Source organism: Taudactylus pleione, unplaced genomic scaffold, assembly GCF_031769625.1.
Source record: "Taudactylus pleione unplaced genomic scaffold, aTauple2 ptg000447l, whole genome shotgun sequence".
In the NCBI taxonomy this organism is placed as follows: Eukaryota; Metazoa; Chordata; class Amphibia; order Anura; family Myobatrachidae; genus Taudactylus; species Taudactylus pleione.
The window spans coordinates 196,541-218,214 of NW_028284849.1; the positions used below are offsets into that span (position 1 = coordinate 196,541).

Below are 21,674 nucleotides of genomic sequence, written 5' to 3' on the forward strand. Positions count from 1 at the left end.
GAGCCCAGGTGAGGCGCTGTGTTCGGTGTCGTAGTGGTAGCGGGCACTCTGGTGGGTTTTCTGCTCCCATATCCCATGGAAGCTAAAGAACGTTGCACTGACCTGCTGGACATGTCTGGTGCCTCTTGCATTGAATGTAGGTGTGATTTGAGCCAATGTCGCTTGTATGGTACCACGGACAATTCTAGTCAGACGCTGCTGGTGACTATCATTAAGCACCCGTGGTCGGCCATTGCGCTGTCCACGTAGGTGGTAATGCCTTCCATGAGGTATTCCCGGTACACACATGACACCAAAGGTTGAGGAATGTTGAATGTCCGCGCAACTTCGGAAATGGAATATCTCATCCATCGGGCACCCACTATCATGCCCCATTCAAACTGCGATAATTGACGTCGCCATTGCCATGAGCAGCGTAGCTGGTGTTCAAACTGAGTCACGCGATGTCAGATTACAGCTGATGCAGGTCTGGGCATTTCCAAGACATCACAGTATGGTGACACCACTTACCATTACCTTTATATACTGCTATCCTATGACTTGGCACTTCAGTGTACTGTGTACTTTATACCAGTGTTTCCAGCTGGCTGCTATTCTCCAGAGTGCGCGCTCCATGTGTATAGACAATGAAGAGGAACAGCGTCAGCACAGCGCTACTGATACGGCGAATTGTGGATGATGGGCTGTGACAGCCGCTGTGCTGGGTGATTAATGCTCCCTATGTGCTGTGATACAGGTAACCGAGAGGCCGTTCTGCTGTCATTCATGTTCTCGGTCTTGTTTGATTAATAAATCAGGAAAATGTATAGGATACAGCAGGTTTTGTTTTTTTAGCTCAATAATTCTAAAATTCTTTTAAAGTTAAAATTTTGGACCGTTTCCTTTGTCATGTGTAGTAAGTACCTAAAAAATACTATACTAAAAAAATTGGGATTTAATAGAGTAGATCAGGGGTTCTCAAACTCGGTCCTCAGGACCCCACACAGTTCATGTTTTCCAGGTCACCCAGCAGGTGCACAGGAGTATTCATTACTCACTGACACATTTTAAAAGAGCCACAGGTGGAGCTAATTATCTCACTTGTGATTATGAGAGAGACCTGGAAAACATGCACAGTTTGGGGTCCTGAGGACCGAGTTTGAGAACCTGTGGAGTAGATTATGCCCCTCACCCTTACAAGAGCACCTCTGTTTCTGGAAGGCAATGCCCCCTTTTGGCCCGTGGTCATGACTATGATATGTTGGTGGGGGGGTAATCCTGTGTAGTAAATCTTTTACTCTGTGTGATGCTGGTTATTAGTTAAACTGTGGTATTCCCATCTCTGAGAGTCATTGTGTAGTCAGCCTGAGCTGTGACTCATCTTAAGTGGCCGGATCCGTCAAGGCTGCGCTGTAACCTGTCAGTATGGTGGGGAAATTGGCGCACATGCGAGCTGACTGTGATCACCTTCTGATGGCGTTATCCCCACCATATGCGCCTCCAATCCGATTGGCTATCACTCTTTTTATAGAGCATTTACATGGAGACATGGTTGAAAATAAGTGAAAAAGAGTTTGTCAACTAGGACGTATCTAGAAAAACGGTACCAGGATATACGGTAACACATCTAGTCACAGATTAAGCATAAACAATTATGGCGCGGGTCACTTGTATCAGACATCTGTCTTTGTACTGATTGGCGAATGCGTTGTATACAGAAGATACATGAAATGCCAGGTCCGTGTCCAGGGTACCCGTGCCGTGTACTTCTGTCACATTAGTGATGCCAGGTAGACGCATATTTTGTGATAAAGTCAGTGGCTCTCCCAATGGGGTATATGGTATGTGCAAATAAGCGTGTATATATATACGGTATTTATGTATACAAAGAAATATACTGTATATGTGTGTGTTTGTGTATATAAAAAACTATATATATATATATATAAAATAAATAATTGTTTGTATGTGTGTGTGTGTGTATATATAATATATATATATATAATATATATATATATATATATATATATATATATATATAATGTATATGATGTATATGTAAAGTTGGCACTCTGGGCGACTTGTAAATAATATACGGTCCGTATAATTTCTAATAACGACGTTTCAGAACATCTTTAGGTAACCTGATGAAAGAATGGGTAAAGATGTTCTGAAACGTCGTTATTAGAAATTATACGGGTCCGTATATTATTTACAAGTCACCCAGATGCCAACGTTACATTGTATGTTTATTTCCCTCCCTGATCGGGAGAGGTAAAAGGTAGGCACCAGGCGCAACTAACTACTAACAAGCGAGGGATTGGCGGCATTAATATATAAATATATATATATATATATATATATATATATTACACTCTAATCACTTACCTGGCTGTTGGCTAGTCTCTAAGCCATTCTATAATTTTTATACACAATTGACCGTACCCATTGCAGATTTGTTACTGTATATAAATGGCCCTTAGGGTTTGAACCTCTCTCTGTGTTGGTCAGTGGGGTGCGCCTGGCCAGCAGGGTAATGTGTAACTTATATTTATCAGGCAAAGGAAAGATGCACTGACCATGTTTTCTACAGGCTGCGAGATCCGCAAGTGACAGAAGACAGAATAGAGGTGCATAATAATAATTATAATAGAATAGTGAACCTACAATTACCTGCTAACTTCACAGCTCTTAGCTTTTACCTAATACATTTTTTTTTTTTTTTGCATATTGAAGAGGTTCCAGGAGCCCAGGAGAAGCCCTGTTACATGCCCCAGTTGGTGGGTAATGCAGTCACTGGGAGGGACTGGGGCTGGGTCTGTGGGAGGCTGCGCTCTGGCAGTGGGAGGGGAAGCCTTGTTACATGCCCCAGTAGGAGTGTATGGTGTATGGGAGGGATTGGGGCTGGGTCTGTGGGAGGCTGAGCTCTGGCAGTGGGAGAAGCCTTGTTACATGCCCCAGTTGGAGTGTAATGCACTAGGAGGGATTGGGGCTGGGTCTGTGGGAGGCTGCACTCTGGTAGTGGGAGGGGAAGCAGCTATATGACACAGCCCCATCCAGCAGGAAGTGATAGTCTGCGGCAGAGCTGTTACTAGTTAACTCCTGAGAGCACCACTGAGAGTGCCAGCGATGGGCCAGATAGAATGGGCGATGTGGGCGAATGAGCAGGCCTTGGCATCAGGACTGAGTGAGTATGACCTGGTATTGTTCCCCATCACTGGGGCACTGGGTAATAACATACAAAGTGGTGTGTGTGTGTGTATAATATATACATGTGTGTATAATATATATATTGCTCTGTTATAATCTCTACTTCCATCTTTTAATTTTAAATCTTGTCTCAACAACATGCAAAACAAGTAAGTGAAATTGCCATGAAGGCGCCTGATGCCAGTCACTAAAAAGCCCCTCTCAGCGGGTTGTTACCTGATTGTTACACTGTGCCTTGTATACTATGCAATAAGCAGTTAAACAGCCAGTGTACCCCCTTCTGTCAGGTCCTCTGTAGTGACACAGACATTAGGGAAATACAGGATGTAACATTGCTGATTCCCGGTCCTATTAGCCCAGAGTTACTAGCGTGTTACTAGCGCGTCTTCACACTTTTACATTAGAACCCTGCTTTATATTTCCTCTCTTCAGGCACCTTTTCTTGTGTTAATGTTACCCTGACCCCAGTCCTGGCTATGAAGGGTTAAGCACCAGTAGTGTAATGTCTGCCTATTATACCCAGTCCTGGCTATGAAGGGTTAAGCACCATTAGTGTAATGTCTGCCTATTATACCCAGTCCTGGCTATGAAGGGTTAAGCACCATTAGTGTAATGTCTGCCTATTATACACAGTCCTGGCTATGAAGGGTTAAGCACCATTAGTGTAATGTCTGCCTATTATACCCAGTCCTGGCTATGAAGGGTTAAGCACCATTAGTGTAATGTCTGCCTATTATACACAGTCCTGGCTATGAAGGGTTAAGCACCATTAGTGTAATGTCTGCCTATTATACCCAGTCCTGGCTATGAAGGGTTAAGCACCATTAGTGTAATGTCTGCCTATTATACCCAGTCCTGGCTATGAAGGGTTAAGCACCATTAGTGTAATGTCTGCCTATTATACACAGTCCTGGCTATGAAGGGTTAAGCACCATTAGTGTAATGTCTGCCTATTATACACAGTCCTGGCTATGAAGGGTTAAGCACCATTAGTGTAATGTCTGCCTATTATACCCAGTCCTGGCTATAAAGGGTTAAGCACCATTAGTGTAATGTCTGCCTATTATACCCAGTCCTGGCTATGAAGGGTTAAGCACCATTAGTGTAATGTCTGCCTATTATACCCAGTCCTGGCTATGAAGGGTTAAGCACCATTAGTGTAATGTCTGCCTATTATACCCAGTCCTGGCTATGAAGGGTTAAGCACCATTAGAGTAGTGTCTGCCTATTATACCCAGTCCTGGCTATGAAGGGTTAAGCACCATTAGTGTAATGTCTGCCTATTATACACAGTCCTGGCTATGAAGGGTTAAGCACCATTAGTGTAGTGTCTGCCTATTATACCCAGTCCTGGCTATGAAGGGTTAAGCACCATTAGTGTAATGTCTGCCTATTATACCCAGTCCTGGCTATGAAGGGTTAAGCACCATTAGTGTAATGTCTGCCTATTATACACAGTCCTGGCTATGAAGGGTTAAGCACCATTAGTGTAGTGTCTGCCTATTATACACAGTCCTGGCTATGAAGGGTTAAACACCATTAGTGTAATGTCTGCCTATTATACCCAGTCCTGGCTATGAAGGGTTAAGCACCATTAGTGTAATGTCTGCCTATTATACCCAGTCCTGGCTATGAAGGGTTAAGCACCATTAGTGTAATGTCTGCCTATTATACCCAGTCCTGGCTATGAAGGGTTAAGCACCATTAGTGTAATGTCTGCCTATTATACCCAGTCCTGGCTATGAAGGGTTAAGCACCATTAGTGTAATGTCTGCCTATTATACCCAGTCCTGGCTATGAAGGGTTAAGCACCATTAGTGTAATGTCTGCCTATTATACCCAGTCCTGGCTATGAAGGGTTAAGCACCATTAGTGTAATGTCTGCCTATTATACCCAGTCCTGGCTATGAAGGGTTAAGCACCATTAGTGTAATGTCTGCCTATTATACACTGATGAATGAGGAAACAGAAATCCACATTCCACACCTGGTTCTTCCACTCCGGTCATTGCGTTCCTGCAACACTGTATTCACAGAGAGTGCAAGCTCTTGGGGCACTGGATGGAACAGTCCCTTCTATTTTAAAGTAGAAGTTATATCATTCATTAAACCACGTACTTTAGAACGCCATGTGAGGGACGTCTGTGGCTGATCACTAGGACATTTATGTGCACTTCTCTATAGGCTAATGCTGTATGTTATAAAGCTATTAGAAGTCACTGACAAATTATAGGACCATATAACGGAATAGGTGACGTCTAACTCCTATAATAGCTTACAGTAGGGGGTGCATTATTCTCTATGATACATAAGTTGCTCTCACTGCTTATTACAGGAGTTTATACGTTTATTACTATCACTTGTATTATATCATTTTAGCTGACTGTAAAGTGTCCCCACAATGTGCGCGATTCTGTGATTGAAGCTGCGACTGCGTCTTTTCTACCACTGAGTCTTTATGCAAATACCATGACTGGTCATCCACCTACTGAGACACGCTGTGGCGCTAATCCGTCGCTGTATGTTTTAGGACGCACCATCGAAGATTGCACCAGCCCTATGGAGGCGCAGATCCTCCATCTGAACATAGCCGCGACACGCCCGTGTATGACTAGCCGCCACCAGCTGCCACCCAGAAACGCCCTCCGAAAACGCATCTCTCTGCGAGTAATCTCTATGTGCGTCTTTAAGCGGTAACCATCGGCATACAGGCGCAGTGCGACGCAGACTGAAAACATCCGACATCACTGCATCCACCCCTGAATTAGGCCCAATGTCTCTTAAAGTGGGATTGTTTTCAGTAGTAACAACTTTATGTAATGTATAAGGTGTAAGCACTGTTCCAGTAAGGAATTATGGGCAGGAACACACTTCCCTGAATAACTGTAGATGGGAACATGTCTGCTTTGGGACTATTCTCAGTTTTCGTTTATCTTTGTACAATGTATCATTCTGTACATATCAGGGGTTAGCTGGAGCCAGGGCCGTAACTAGGGTAGTGCGACCAGTGCCATGGCACAGGGCACCGCAGGGCAGGGGGTGCTGTTTGGACCTGTCACTTTTCCTGTTTATCATTCTCACTTGTAGCTTCCTCTTATTTGTCCTCAGCATCTCCTGGCCTCCCCTATCTCTTCCCTGGCCCTTCCCCATGAGGCCATGGCCCTCTCTCAGGTGCACTATATTATGTCCCTATTTATCCCCAGCATCTCCTGGCCTCCCCTATCTCTTCCCTGGCCCTTCCCCATGAGGCCATGGCCCTCTCTCAGGTGCACTATATTATGTCCCTATTTATCCCCAGCATCTCCTGGCCTCCCCTATCTCTTCCCTGGCCCTTCCCCATGAGGCCATGGCCTTCTCTCAGGTGCACTATATTATGTCCCTATTTATCCCCAGAATCTCCTGGCCTCCCCTAGCTCTTCCCTGGCCCTTCCCCATGAGGCCATGGCCCTCTCTCAGGTGCACTATATTATGTCCCTATTTATCCCCAGCATCTCCTGGCCTCCCCTATCTCTTCCCTGGCCCTTCCCCATGAGGCCATGGCCCTCTCTCAGGTGCACTATATTATGTCCCTATTTATCCCCAGCATCTCCTGGCCTCCCCTATCTCTTCCCTGGCCCTTCCCCATGAGGCCATGGCCTTCTCTCAGGTGCACTATATTATGTCCCTATTTATCCCCAGAATCTCCTGGCCTCCCCTAGCTCTTCCCTGGCCCTTCCCCATGAGGCCATGGCCCTCTCTCAGGTGCACTATATTATGTCCCTATTTATCCCCAGCATCTCCTGGCCTCCCCTATCTCATCCCTGGCCCTTCCCCATGAGGCCATGGCCTTCTCTCAGGTGCACTATATCTCCTGGCCCCCCTATCTCTTCCCTGGCCCTTCCCCATGAGGCCATGGCCCTCTCTCAGGTGCACTATATTATGTCCCTATTTATCCCCAGCATCTCCTGGCCTCCCCTATCTCTTCCCTGGCCCTTCACCATGAGGCCATGGCCCTCTCTCAGGTGCACTATATTATGTCCCTATTTATCCCCAGCATCTCCTGGCCTCTCCTATCTCTTCCCTGGCCCTTCCCCATGAGGCCATGGCCCTCTCTCAGGTGCACTATCTAATATGTCCCTATTCAAAAAATGGGGGGGGGCACTAATGCTCTCTCTGGCACAAAACGTCTAGTTACGGCTCTGGCTGGAGCAATGTTCTGCAGACCCTATAGACGTTAGTAAGTTAATAATCTGCACAGTTGCTGAACAGGGGAATGACAGCACAACATGCGCTCGGCTGCCTTAGTTACGTGAGGCGTTCTGTATAATATACTGTGGTCTTGGGCAATGGCCCCGTTGCAAGACACGAGCTAGTTCATCTTTCTGGGGGGAAGTGGAGAAGCGGCTCGTTGCTGCATAGTGTGTTTCATCAGTGTGTATCCTGTTCTCCGATTGCTTCATGGCGGGAGCAGGTCTTAGTAAGCAGGGAGATGTGCACGTATTACTTCTAACACGTAACCCATCTGTGCTGCAACCAACATACATACAGACCAGTCCTCCGGGAACCCTAACAGTGCATGTTTTCAAGATTATCTAGCTGGAGCACAGTTGTGTTAAGGGACTAACACAATAGATCTGCAGGTTATACTAATTATTCCTGGGGATATCTTGAAAACATGCACTGTTAGGGTTGCATGAGGACTGAGTTTGAGAAACACTGATGTAGATATGACCAATGTTATAATGCGATGTAACCCTATAACACAGCGCTATACAGAGACTCCGTCACATCAGTTATACACCTTTTCCACCAAAATCCCGGGTCCGACCAGTGATTTGGAACACGCTTCCAAACCAGGTCAGACTCCTTTCACACCGGGGCACTGACCTGCGTTATTCCCGGATCAGTGCTGTTCACACTGCACCCGTGTGCAGTTTAACTCATATGCCGTCACTTGGAGATGACATCATCTCTAAGCACCCGGAAAGCCGGTTCTCCCCATGCTGCAAACAGGACCCAGGTAATCTGACCAGGATTACCCATTTACACTGCCCCTTAGCCCAGGCCCTTCCTGTGTCGAACCCTGGTCACTACCCAGGTTGGATTCGTATTCCCGGGTCACTAAACCCTTTTCCAAACCCAGCAATAACCCGGGTTATTTCGGCAGTGGAAAAGGGGTATATTACTGTCCCATGGATATCGCTGCCATGCTGGCACCCTGGCGTGGTTACTTTCATCGCTATATACTGTGCAGTCCTTGAAGATTTGTTTCGGTAATGAGATGAGGTGAGGCATTACTCACTAGGGACAATATACAAGTGTTCTACAAGCTGACTAGAAAACTGTGCACCTACACTGATGAGCCCTAATAAATGTTGCTACAGATTGCCTGTAAGAGCATATGCTGTATCAGCACAAGCCTGTGTTGTGCTCTAAGGTCCATAATGTTAATGGCATTACCGTAAATGTATACTTCTGTCAGTACATACCCCAAACTCTCTTCTATGGGATGTTTACAGTGTTTTCTGTTGCAAAATTTGCATGTTCATCCACCATGTCTTCCGTATGTACAGATAGTTGTGATTCTCATGTCCTGTGATTAAATGACTATCACTGACTGTTCCTGTAAGACCTCACCCCCACTGCTATAGGAACAATGTACTGTAGTGTTATCATGTATTAATGCTAGCTTGAAGCATGTAAACAGACTCTCCCTTCATATGTGTGTGTTTCATTTTAGTTGCGTTATGGTTCAGCATGCCTGAAAAAGCCCGTTCATGTGATTGGGAACTCATTAAGAACTTGTGGTTAACAAGAGTTTATATACAAGTGTGTTTCTCACAGACTAGAGCACGATGAAACTTCTGCTTTATCACAAATGCATGTAAAAGAACACGGGCTCAACACACGTGTAAATGCATCTAAATCAGTGAGCGACAACCGGACACAGATCACGTGCGGCCCTGTAGACTTTCAAAAGGCCGCACATGGCCATTAATATTAGTAGTAAGATCACCTAGCCCAAAAAGTCCAAAGCACCCCCCCTTCACCCTTCCCAGAGTGCCCCTCAGACATTGCACACCCTCTCAGACGTACAGCATAGACCCTGAAATCCCGACTTTCTGCCTCATCATCCGGTTTATCACAGAATGAATGTTCCTTATGTATAAATTACCTGTAAAAGAAAAAAAAACTAAATATTAATAAAGATATTCCCTGGAAGTATAACAACATGGTGAATCTGATGGCAGGTATGCACTATCTGGTATACATGAAAACGGGCAGATATTAGGGGACGGACATCTTGATTGAACTAATATGTTTGTCTTTCTACAGTTCTCCTCGCTGGCGGCATTGTGGCGGTGGCCGGGCAGTTCAAAGGTTGGCAGTTTGGAGCTTACTCAATGTATCCTTTGTGACAAATGTCCCTTGTGGTGGGCGAGTCCCCATTTCCCGGCACCCCCCTCAGAGTCTCACTGTATTCAGTTCCGGGGGCGATTTGCAGCGATTCATCACCTCGTGTTAATCCGACCTTGTAATAATTCATATTGAGTCATTTAGTCCTTTAAGATAAGATTATAAAAGATGAATTTGTTTTGCGCTTCTGGACAGACTTCCTGTTTGTGTGTGTGTGTGTGTATATATATATATATATATATATATATATATATATATTAGGGATGTGCAGGCTCGGTTCTACTCGGTTCCGTTCGGTTCTTTTTACCGGATCTTATTGGGTTTCAGCTGTCACGAGTTTATATATATATATATACACACACACACACAGGTGCATAAATATTGGGACATTGACAGAATTTTCATATTTTGGCCTCTATTCACCACCACAATGGCTTTGAAATGAAACAAACAAGATGTGCTTAAACTGCAGACTTTCAGATTTAATTTGAGGGTAATTACATCCAAATCAGGTGAACGGTGTAGGAATTACAACGGTTTCTATATGTGCCTCCCACTTTTTAAGGGGCCAAAAGTAATGGGACTATCAACTCAAAAGCTATTTCATGGACAGGTGTGGGCTATTCCCTCGTTATTTCATTATCAATTAAACAGGTAAAAGGTCTGGAGTTGATTCTAGGTGTGACATTTGCATTTGGAATCAGTTGCTGTCAACTCTCAATATGAGATCCAAAGAGCTGTCACTATCAGTGAAGCAAGCCATCTTTAGGCTGAAAAATCAAAACAAACCCATCAGAGAGATAGCAAAAACATTAGGTGTGGTCAAATCAACTGTTTGGAACATTCTTAAAAAGAAAGAATGCACCGGAGAGCTCAGCAACACCAAAAGACCTGGAAGACCACGGAAAACAATTGTGGTGGATGACAGAAGAATTATTTCCCTGGTAAAGAAAAACCCCTTCAAATGCTGGCCAAATCAAGAACTCTCTCCAGGAGGTAGGTGTATATGTGTCAAAGTCAACAATCAAGAGAAGACTTCACAAGAGTGAATATAGAGGTTTCACCACAAGATGTAAACCATTGCTGAGCCACAAAAACAGGAAGACCAGATTAGAGTTTGCCAAACAACATCTAAAAAAGCCATTACAGTTCTGGAACAACATCCTATTGACAGATGAGACAAAGATCAACTTGTACCAGAGTGATGGGAACAGAAGAGAAGGAAAGGAACTGCTCATGATCCAAAACATACCACCTCATCAGTGAAGCATGGTGGTGGTAGGGTCATGGCGTGGGCATGTATGGCTGCCAATGGAACTGGTTCCCTTGTATTTATTGATGATGAGACTGCTGACAAAAGCAGCAGAATGAATTCTGAAGTGTTTCGGGCAATATTATATGCTCATATTCAGTCAAATGCTTCAGAACTCATTGGACGGTGCTTCACAGTGCAGATGGACAATGACCCGAAGCATACTGCAAAAGCAACCAAAGAGTTTTTTAAGGCTAAAAAGTGGAATGTTATGCAATGGCCAAGTCAATCCCCTGACCTGAATCCGATTGAGCATGCATTTCACTTGATGAAGACAAAACTGAAGGGAAAATGCCCCAAGAACAAGCAGGAACTGAAGACATTTGCAGTAGAGGCCTGGCAGAGCATCACCAGGGATGAAACCCAGCGTCTGGTGATGTCTATGCATTCCAGACTTCAGGCTGTAATTGCCTGCAAAGGATTTGCAGCAAAGTATTAAAAAGTGAAAGTTAGATTTAGGATTGTTTAGTTTGTCCCATTACTTTTGGCCCCTTAAAAAGTGGGAGGCACATATAGAAACCGTTGTAATTCCTACAACGTTCACCTGATTTGGATGTAATTACCCTCAAATTAAATCTGAAAGTCTGCAGGTAAATCACATCTTGTTTGTTTCATTTCAAAGCCATTGTGGTGGTGAATAGAGGCCAAAATATGAAAATTCTGTCAATGTCCCAATATTTATGCACCTGACTGTATAACCAGTGTGTGGGCGACGATAGTAAATTTAAACCCTCGGTGCTTATTGTAACGGGAAAAAACATAAACCATATAAAAAATTATATAACTTCAATGAATGGGAGAGATAACACATCACATTGCTGAGTATAACCGTGAGGGTGCACTCATTGGACCTGATTCAAGGGTGGTGTCGCAGTGTCGATGTCTCACGTAAGAGGCCGATGTTTTCAGTCTGCGCATAGTTACCGCTGAAAAACGCAGAACGAATTTGGACAGAGAGGCGGTTTCAGTGGGTGTGTCTGGATGGTCACCAATGGGGTTCTAGCATGTCCGGGTCAGCGACTGCTTCTTTTGCCGCAGTTGCACTGACGCCGGCGGACATGTTCAGACGAAGATTCTGCACCTCCATAGTGCAATTGCGCCTCCAAGGTGCAATCTCCAATGGTGCGACCTAATATGCACAGCAGCTGATTAGCGCCGGTGGGCGTCTGTTCGCGGATCAGCGGCCACGGCATTAGCATAAAGACACAGCTGCAATAGCGCACACTTCAGATAGGCCCAGTGTGTGAGAATAATTAGGACTAGAATCATGAAACATGTATTTAGCATCCTTTTTCTTACATAATATAGAAGGGTCTTTGGAAGATACTGGTTTGGGCTTTTATCCTGTTTAAAAAGAAAACAAAAAAACCCCAAGAACATAAAATGGCTTCCAGGTATCCGAGCCCCTCATGCCCCCTGGGTCATTGTCTAATTGACGAGCCGGGTGTGTATCCTCAATAGTCATATGGAGGTAGATGTAGAAGTCTCTTGTGAAATACATTGCTGCATAGATAGTTACATTACTATTATCTGTGTGGAGTTTGTATGTTCTCCTGTGCTATTGTACGTTTTCTCCCCGATCCAAAGACACGTTGCCATGTGACTCACATTCTGTCTGCACTGAATAAAGGGGAACAATTAATTTTATATCACTCCTGTTTCCCCACCCAGTGTATTTATTTTGTACTTGTTATTGCTGGTGTATCGTGTCCCTTAGCGCTATACGTTATTTTCCGCTCATCTTCTAGTTTTAGTCCTCACACCCGGCTATTTCTCTATTGTTATCAATAATAACCAGAATATTCTACCTCTTCCTGGCCCATAGCTAATGGTGACCTCTCTCCCTGTCATTATGCCCTAGCCTCCATTATTCCTCTCACTATTGGGACCATTTATCATTAACTATTTGTGGTATATTCCCTTCAACACACCAGTTATTGGTGGATATCCGCAAATAATTAGTATCCCTGCAATGTATTATGTGGAGGGAAATGTATTATTATGTCTGCTGCTGTCCCTCCATTTCTGCCAGACACTGATGATGTCAGATTTACCAAGATCCAGAATGCAAAGCATTTCCGGAGTTCGGTCCTCGCAACTTACGCCATCTGAAGATGGCGTAAGCATGGGCTACACATCGCAATACTAACCAGACAATGGATGCCGTGCATGTGTGGTCTGTGGACGCAGGAGCCCGGTCTGTGGTCTGTAGACGCAGGAGCCCGGTCTGTGGTCTGTGGACGCAGGAGCCCGGTCTGTGGTCTGTGGACGCAGGAGCCCGGTCTGTGGTCTGTGAACGCAGGAGCCCGGTCTGTGGTCTGTGGACGCAGGAGCCCGGTCTGTGGTCTGTGGACGCAGGAGCCCGGTCTGTGGTCTGTGGACGCAGGAGCCCGGTCTGTGGTCTGTGGACGCAGGAGCCCGGTCTGTGGTCTGTAGATGCAGGAGCCCTGTCTGTGGACGCAGGAGCCCGGTCTGTGGTCTGTGTACGCAGGAGCCCGGTCTGTGGACGCAGGAGCCCGGTCTGTGGACGCAGGAGCCCGGTCTGTGGTCTGTGGACGCAGGAGCCCGATCTGTGGTCTGTAGATGCAGGAGCCCGGTCTGTAGACGCAGGAGCCAGATCTGTAGTCTGTAGACGCAGGAGCCCGGTCTGTGGTCTGTGGACGCAGGAGCCCGGTCTGTGGTCTGTGGACGCAGGAGCCCGGTCTGTGGTCTGTGGACGCAGGAGCCCGGTCTGTGGTCTGTGGACGCAGGAGCCCGGTCTGTGGTCTGTGGACGCAGGAGCCCGGTCTGTGGTCTGTAGATGCAGGAGCCCGGTCTGTAGACGCAGGAGCCCGATCTGTGGTCTGTAGATGCAGGAGCCCGGTCTGTAGATGCAAGAGCCCGGTCTGTAGACGCAGGAGCCCGATCTGTGGTCTGTAGATGCAGGAGCCCGGTCTGTGGACGCAGGAGCCCGGTCTGTGGACGCAGGAGCCCGGTCTGTGGTCTGTGGACGCAGGAGCCCGGTCTGTGGACGCAGGAGCCCGGTCTGTGGACGCAGGAGCCCGGTCTGTGGTCTGTAGACGCAGGAGCCCGGTCTGTAGACACAGGAGCCCGGTCCGTGGTCTGTAGATGCAGGAGCCCGGTCTGTAGATGCAGGAGCCCGGTCTGTGGTCTGTAGACGCAGGAGCCCGGTCTGTGGTCTGTAGACGCAGGAGCCCGGTCTGTGGTCTGTAGATGCAGGAGCCCGGTCTGTGGTCTGTAGATGCAGGAGCCCGGTCTGTGGTCTGTAGATGCAGGAGCCCGGTCTGTGGTCTGTAGACGCAGGAGCCCGGTCTGTGGTCTGTAGACGCAGGAGCCCAGCAGTCTCTTCGCTCCGATTAATTAATAAGAAAACTAGCGCCCTATTGGAGGGCAGCTGGTAAGGGGGATGTCGGCCCTCACGATATCAATATTGTATATAGGTGTCATTTATCAGCGCTGAGGACACAGATAAAAATAGGGAGCCCCTCCCTGATACATGCCGGTGCTAAGAGCGCATCGTGTAATGCGGTCATGGGCGCTAGTAACGGGTAGTATGGGAATTTCCTTGTGCTCAGTGAACAGGCCTCTTGTGCGTCCTGTAATAACTTCCCCCACCTGTAGCAATATTTGTACAACTCTGACAGGAATCTCTATCTGGTCTCTTACCTCAGGTACAGAACTTCTCACACCACTTCCTCCTGATGTGGGTGACACTAAATCCCGGGACATCCTAGGCTGTGACCTTTATATCCCTGTGATTATTCTTTTACCTACACTTAGCAGGCACACTATTATTTTACAAACGTTAGTATTATTTAATAAGACGGTAAACCGGCATTAAGCAGCAGCGGTCCCCCAGAAACAAATCCGATATGTGATTGGATCGGCCTAGTCCGTGTTGGCTACATTAATGGCGGCTGTTGGCTTGTGTGATGGCCTACGGTGGCTGTAAACTTACCACTAGGGCCGTATTATCCTCTCTGTTAATTCCCAGTCTTGTGTTATCAATTATATTGTGAAGCGTTACAGCGTATGCTGGCACTATACAATTATAGGATAACAAAGAAATACATTAACCAGTCCCCTAGACAAAGGCTTCCCAATGTTTTTTTTGCTTTTTAAAAAGAGCGAGAGGGTCAAGAATAATAAATAATTTCCCTACAATGTATTGCCGAATGAGTCTAGTGATGAGCATCTTCTTATTAGTAGATTAAATAAAAGGCATTCATGCGTGCTCTAATACTGAGGGCCGTGTTCAATTAGCGGCGAAAACTGAAGTTTTTTGACAAAAACCTGCGATATTTACGGCCAAAAACAGGCGAAAACACAGTTGGCGAAAAAAAAAATGGAGATAAGTTTTCTCCATCCCAGACCACGCAAAAAAAAAATGCAAAATCCCTATTTTTGGCAAAAGATTAGGGATTTTTTTCAGAACCCTTTGCAACCCCCCCCCCCCCTTAATGCTAAATTACCCCCAAAAAATTTTGTAAGTTGCGCACTTTGTCGAAAAAAGACCACGCAATTTTGGGTGAAAAAAAAACGTTCAAAATGATAGGAAGCTATTTTTTTTCCAGGAAATTACTGTTCCACGTAAATTAGTGGTACATTAAAATGGGTGCAAGTATATTTTCGTGTCGTACAAACGCAATTTTGAAAACCGTAAAAAAAGCCTGCTGCGACCACGTGCGATGTTTAAAATACTTCACACATCCATACTGTCCCCCAAAAAATCAGACCCAATACATTAAAACCATTTTCATAGTTTTTTTTTTTTACCCAAAATTTGCGCTGTCGTTTTTTGCCAAAGTGCGCAACTTACGGGAAAAAAAATGGGTCATTTATCATTAGGCAGAGTGTCCAAAAGGTTCTGAAAGAAATCCCCACATTTTTAGCCAAAAATAGGGATTTAGCTTTTTTTTTTTTCCGCCTGGTCTGGAATGGAGAAAACTTTTGTGTTTTCGCCTGTTTTTTTTTTGCCGAAAAACGTCCGTTTTCGCCGCTAATTGAATATGCCCCTAAGTGGTAATTACAGCCCCTTCTTATGATCGCTCGACGTACAAGTCATTTGAAAGGATTTTTTGGTGCTCATATTGGGGCAATGGGCGCCGTTGTCCCTAGCAATGACGTCAGGCGATGGATTGGGCATAAGGATGGAGAGACCAGGTAGTAAAACACAGAAACACCAGCTGGGAATGTGTCGCTGATCGCAGAACATTTGTCTACATTCCATATGGCACATACAATGTACACGTCTCATGGCATGTCCCGGTAAGTGACAGGGACGTTCCGGGTAACTTTAGGGCATATAGATAATTTCCGTGGAGAGATTTCTTAACTTCTGTTCCCAGAGCTGCCGGAGTCTTCGTCGCCCTCCTGGAATATCCGAGAAGCAAGAGGAAGAAGGGTTCAACGATGGAGAGATGGTGAGTGGGGCGTCTCGTGTCCTGGGGGTGTCAGGTACATACATTGGTGTATATATCGGGAATATTGTGCGCTAATCACTGACCACCACAGCAAAGGGCGGAGTTGTGCATCGCTGGCCATGCTTAGAATAGGCCCCACAGTGCGGGGACGCAGGTCGGGCGATTCAGCACTACCGCTCCCCCTAACATCCGGGATTCTCAGTGACTGCACCCCCTGCACTATGAGGAGTTCTCCCAATGGACCAGAGACATCACAGTTGGATCTATTTTAGCAAACGTGTGATCAGCTACACCGCCTTAGTTATATTACCATACGTAGGAGGAGTGGCAGCGAATGGAGGGGGAAACAATTGGGCCCCCGAACTAAGTGAGGACCAGCCCAATGCTCTATAGCGCTGGGACCTCCTGGTACCCCTGGACATTGGGTACCCGGGTAAGAAGCAAAAAGGTGTTTCCGTTGTGGTGGGACTGGCTTGTTTTCCATGAGGTTAATGAGTTTTTAAAACCCTAACATGTCGCATACGGTTTTGGGTGTTCAGCTTCCAAACTGCATGACTGGGGTTTTAAACCTCATGCAGTGTGTGGAGGTGTTAAAGCTGCGCCTTGCTAAATATAACCCTTATAGTGTAATTACCGGCATTATTGGAGCAAAAATGAGGTTATTACAGTGATTTACAGCACGTCTTCCCCATATATACTGATAAGTGTAAAGCATTCGTCACCTACATACGGCGGATGGAGCCATTCTGTGGAGGCAATCAAAATTCAGTCCGTTAATTTGCTAGAAGTCTGTTCTATCACTGAGGCATGAGGCATAAGGTGCCTCAGGGAAGTCACTACGGTAGTTCATAGAGAATTAATAGGCATCATATGCTGTTAATGAATTGTAGGCAACCGGTTTACTGTTAGTATTTATGTCTGTAGCTATAAATAGGGGACTTAACATTGGGTGCGGGTGAATTCTCACCCGTTGGCGTTGGTGAGGTACCTGTTCCTATCAGATGAAGCAGGTCTGAAGAACATTTGAATTCTCATGTAACCCAGACCGGAGAACATCACATGTAGGGCAATTAAGAGGGTTCCCCATTATTATATGGGCAGACTGACACCTGGGTCTTTGTGTTTACAGTGGACAGAAGTACATGACGGCGGTGGTGAAAGTGTTTGGGCCCCTGACACGTAATTATTATGTTCGTGCCATCTTGCATGCAGGGTAAGTATTGCTAATAACCCATAACTTTGTACTTTCATTGGGTGGAACATGCATTGAGTAACACAGACACCTCCGTCCTTACCATGGGTGGAACATGCATTGAGTAACACAGCCACCTCCGTCCTTACCATGGGTGGAACATGCATTGAGTAACAGACACCTCCGTCCTTACCATGGGTGGAACATGCATTGAGTAACAGACACCTCCGTCCTTACCAAGGGTGGAACATGCATTGAGTAACACACCTCTGTCCTTATCATGGGTGGAACATGCATTGAGTAACACACCTCTGTCCTTACCATGGGTGGAACATGCATTGAGTAACAGACACCTCCGTCCTTACCATGGGTGGAACATGCATTGAGTAACAGACACCTCTGTCCTTACCATGGGTGGAACATGCATTGAGTAACACAGACACCTCCGTCCTTACCATGGGTGGAACATGCATTGAGTAACAGACACCTCCGTCCTTACCATGGGTGGAACATGCATTGAGTAACACAGACACCTCCGTCCTTGCCATGGGTGGAACATGCATTGAGTAACACAGACACCTCCGTCCTTACCATGGGTGGAACATGCATTGAGTAACACAGACACCTCCGTCCTTACCATGGGTGGAACATGCATTGAGTAACACAGACACCTCCATCCTTACCATGGGTGGAACATGCATTGAGTAACAGACACCTCCATCCTTACCATGGGTGGAACATGCATTGAGTAACAGACACCTCCGTCCTTACCATGGGTGGAACATGCATTGAGTAACAGACACCTCCGTCCTTACCATGGGTGGAACATGCATTGAGTAACACAGACACCTCCATCCTTACCATGGGTGGAACATGCATTGAGTAACACAGACACCTCCGTCCTTGCCATGGGTGGAACATGCATTGAGTAACAGACACCTCCGTCCTTACCATGGGTGGAACATGCATTGAGTAACACCAACACATGACAGTAATTCACATACCTTCAGGAACATTACATACATTGTAACATCATTCACTTCTCTCTTGAAAAGGAAAAAGCACACAGTGCATTATATCCATGGCAGCGTTCTGGTACCCACATTAGGGCTATCCCCGTACTGACTGCTGCATGCTGTACTTCAATATGAAAAATAGAAACTCTTATTAAACCTGACTCCTCATTGGGGCCCATTTATCAGTAAATATTTTATATTTGTGGCTTATTCCCCAAATACAGCCATTTTCGGGGGGGTAACAGCAAATGTTTATTATCCCCCGATTGTATGCCAAAGGGGCCGCAGCAGATCCATCCATTCCCGCCTGCAGCCGCAATCCCCGATGCTGCCATATTTACCAACTTCCAGAACGCAATGCAATCCGGAGATTGTCCCCGCCTATGGGCTACACATCACATACGTAATAAATATATATATTGTAACCATGCAGAGTGAGAAAGTCACCTTGTTAGACATCAATGATGTAGATGCAAAATGATTATCTGAAAGAACATATATGGCACAATGGGGGTGTGGCTTTCAATGCAAATTGTTGCTTCATATACATATATACGGCCTAAAATGGCTATAAAGACAATTTCACCTAGTGCAGAATACAGTATTTGCATTAAATGCTTACTATACATACATACCTCCCAACATGACCCTGTCCAGGAGGGACACAATGCTCTGGTCCTGGACTTCCCTGGTAATTTATGATTGGTGGAGGCTCCAGGGGTGGGGCTGAAGCACAGTCCAAAATTCAAATAGGGGAGTCACACCAACTGCCAGTGAGTCCCAGCCAGTGATGTTGGCAGTGTGTGAGATGACAGTTGGTGTGACTCCCCTATTTGAATTGTGAACTGTGATGCAGCCCCACCTCTTACCAGGGAAGTCCAGGACCAGAGCACTGTGTCCCTCCTGGAGAGGGTCATGTTGGGAGGTATGTACATACACAGTTTATGCAATGCCAGCTGTGACTGGCCGAATCATGAATCCCAAGTTTTCATTCTTCTGCCAATGTGTGCCCAACCTACCGGCTGCCACGTCTACCGTCACCGGGAACCAGGCCCCTTCACCATAATTTGGCTTTTTGTTAGGCTGGGGAACCGGGATGCCCAGGGGAATGGGAGGTGTGAGCCCCTGATCAGTACACTATATATACTGGGTATTGGGGGCGGCTCGGGGGGGTAGAAATTCTGCGCTGCTCCCCAGGCTCCTCTATGTCCCTGGTTTATATATTCATCCTTTTACGACAGGACAACGATTATTACACTTATTATACTCCATTGTTTTTGTTTGTTTGTTGTACAAATTTAAGGCGATGCTTAGTGAGTAATTTGGGCTATACGTTCAGCCCTCACCCCAATAATCTTATTTCCTATGATACAAGCATTGATCTGACTTGCTTACCATTACAGGGTTACTCCTCCATATATTAGTGTATCCTAGTGATTTCCTGAAAGTGAGTTTGTTCCCACAGGTTGGCAGTGCCCGGAGGATTCATCCTGGCCACCATCTTGGGCACAGTGTGTCTTGGTATTGCAGCCATTATTTACCTGCTGGTGAGTATTCTGGATGTTCATTGGACATGGTAGTGGGTTACTGACAGGTTATTACGCTTGATTTATAAACGCCAGGCACACATCTGTACGGCGGATCTGCACACTGAGGCACAAAACAAATCTCACCTGTTCCCTGTGCCATGAAGTAAACTGTGAGGCGACCAGAGGCTTTTGTGACATAAGCCCCAGTTATTAATGGCGTATTTAGTAGTGTGGGGTCCACACAGACTTCTCGTGCCCTTCTGTTTGCACTGACATCTGTTCTATTCTCTATAGGCTGCGATACGTGGCGAGGAATGGCGCCCCATTGAGATGCAAGCAGCGCCGAAACTGAGAGTGGCAGAGACCATTAAGCATCCGCCACAAAACCCTCCTCCCCGGCCTCCCCCCGAGGTGCGCCGGAAGCAGGTGGATGAAGGACATGTCAACCCCATTGCGGTCCAGGATGAAGTATGACGTTAGACCTAGTATATATCTCGCTACCACACGTCCAAAGGATTTTTTTTTTTTCTCTCTCTTGTACATTGTTAATAATAGACGGTTTATATAACCTACTATTGTATTTCAACTGGTTTTCCAGGCCACAGCTGTTGGTTTCTTCCCGAGGGTGGAGGTAAAATCTCATTCCCGCCTTGGAACCGTCCTCCATTTTATAATATCCAACTCTGTGGACGAGAGCCTAGGCTCACTCAATATAGCTGTCTTTGTGGCGAGTTGCAGAATGAAGATGGCCATTTTGCTTATGTCTCACGCTAAATAGGAGTCCTTAATCAGAGACGTTCAATAATAGGTCATCTTTCCAATGTTGGGACGTAATGGCGGCCATCTTTGGATTTGTGCAGGAAATATGTGGGGTGTTTGTTTTTGAAGCGGCCTGTTGCTTCGCGTTACATGAAGGAGAAAGAATGATCACATAGTATTTACCTCAGGATTCTCTGAGAATTTTTATATTTAGAAGTCTAATGGTTGGCACATGTGCCTGTCTCACTCTTGGCAGTGACGGGTTATAGATACCTGTGCGCCAACGTCTGATAAAGATACTGGGAGTATTTATATGCTTTTCGGCAGGTTTGAGCTCAAAATTTAGAGCAGCGCTATAATTAAGTTCAAAGCGCGTTGCTTTCCGATTTTGGGCACAAGCCTGCGGAGGAGCAAGCCGCCATTTCGTAAATGTCCTCCATATCGCACATGATATCACCAGTCTTGTCCTGTCCGCTACTTGTGCAAATAGGGAGATAACCAGCCTGCTTCACTGTATACAAATGCTGCTTTAGTAATAAGTGTTGTGTACTGATATATGCTGCAAATAAAGTGTGATCTGTATTGTTTATTTCCTGAGATCCTTAGACTTTTGTGGCCACTGCGGCGTATAGCGCTGACATATTACGTAGCGTTGTACAGAGAATAAGGAGCAAATATATCCTGGAGCTAATGTATATCCCAATGCAACAATATAAACCAATATGCACAAACCTGCTGCTCACTAACACTGGGTGCTGCCGGCAGGGCCGTAACTATGGTAGTGCGACCAGTGGCATGGCACGGCACCACAGGGCAGGGGGCGCTGTCAGTTTTCTTCTTTATTATCATTCTCACTTGT

General features: G+C 45.9%; 1 protein-coding gene across 1 annotated transcript; it reads left to right on the top strand.

Moving 5' to 3' along the window:
* Positions 1–2,997: 2,997 nt before the first annotated feature.
* Positions 2,998–21,404, top strand: CYBA (cytochrome b-245 alpha chain). The gene is made up of 6 exons (XM_088447970.1): positions 2,998–3,166; positions 9,504–9,573; positions 16,245–16,319; positions 17,449–17,532; positions 19,993–20,074; positions 20,351–21,404. The coding sequence occupies exons 1-6, from the start codon at positions 3,109–3,111 to the stop codon at positions 20,528–20,530; spliced, it is 549 nt and encodes a 182-aa protein (XP_088304096.1). The 5' UTR covers positions 2,998–3,108; the 3' UTR covers positions 20,531–21,404.
* Positions 21,405–21,674: the final 270 nt, after the last annotated feature.

Bases quoted from the DNA above. Each gene is read 5' to 3' on its own strand.
- CYBA (XM_088447970.1), top strand. From the start codon at position 3,109: ATGGGCCAGATAGAATGGGCGATGTGGGCGAATGAGCAGGCCTTGGCA. The intron at 9,574-16,244 runs GTATCCTTTGTG...TTCTGTTCCCAG, and splicing joins CAGTTTGGAGCTTACTCAAT to AGCTGCCGGAGTCTTCGTCG. The intron at 17,533-19,992 runs GTAAGTATTGCT...TTGTTCCCACAG, and splicing joins CGTGCCATCTTGCATGCAGG to GTTGGCAGTGCCCGGAGGAT.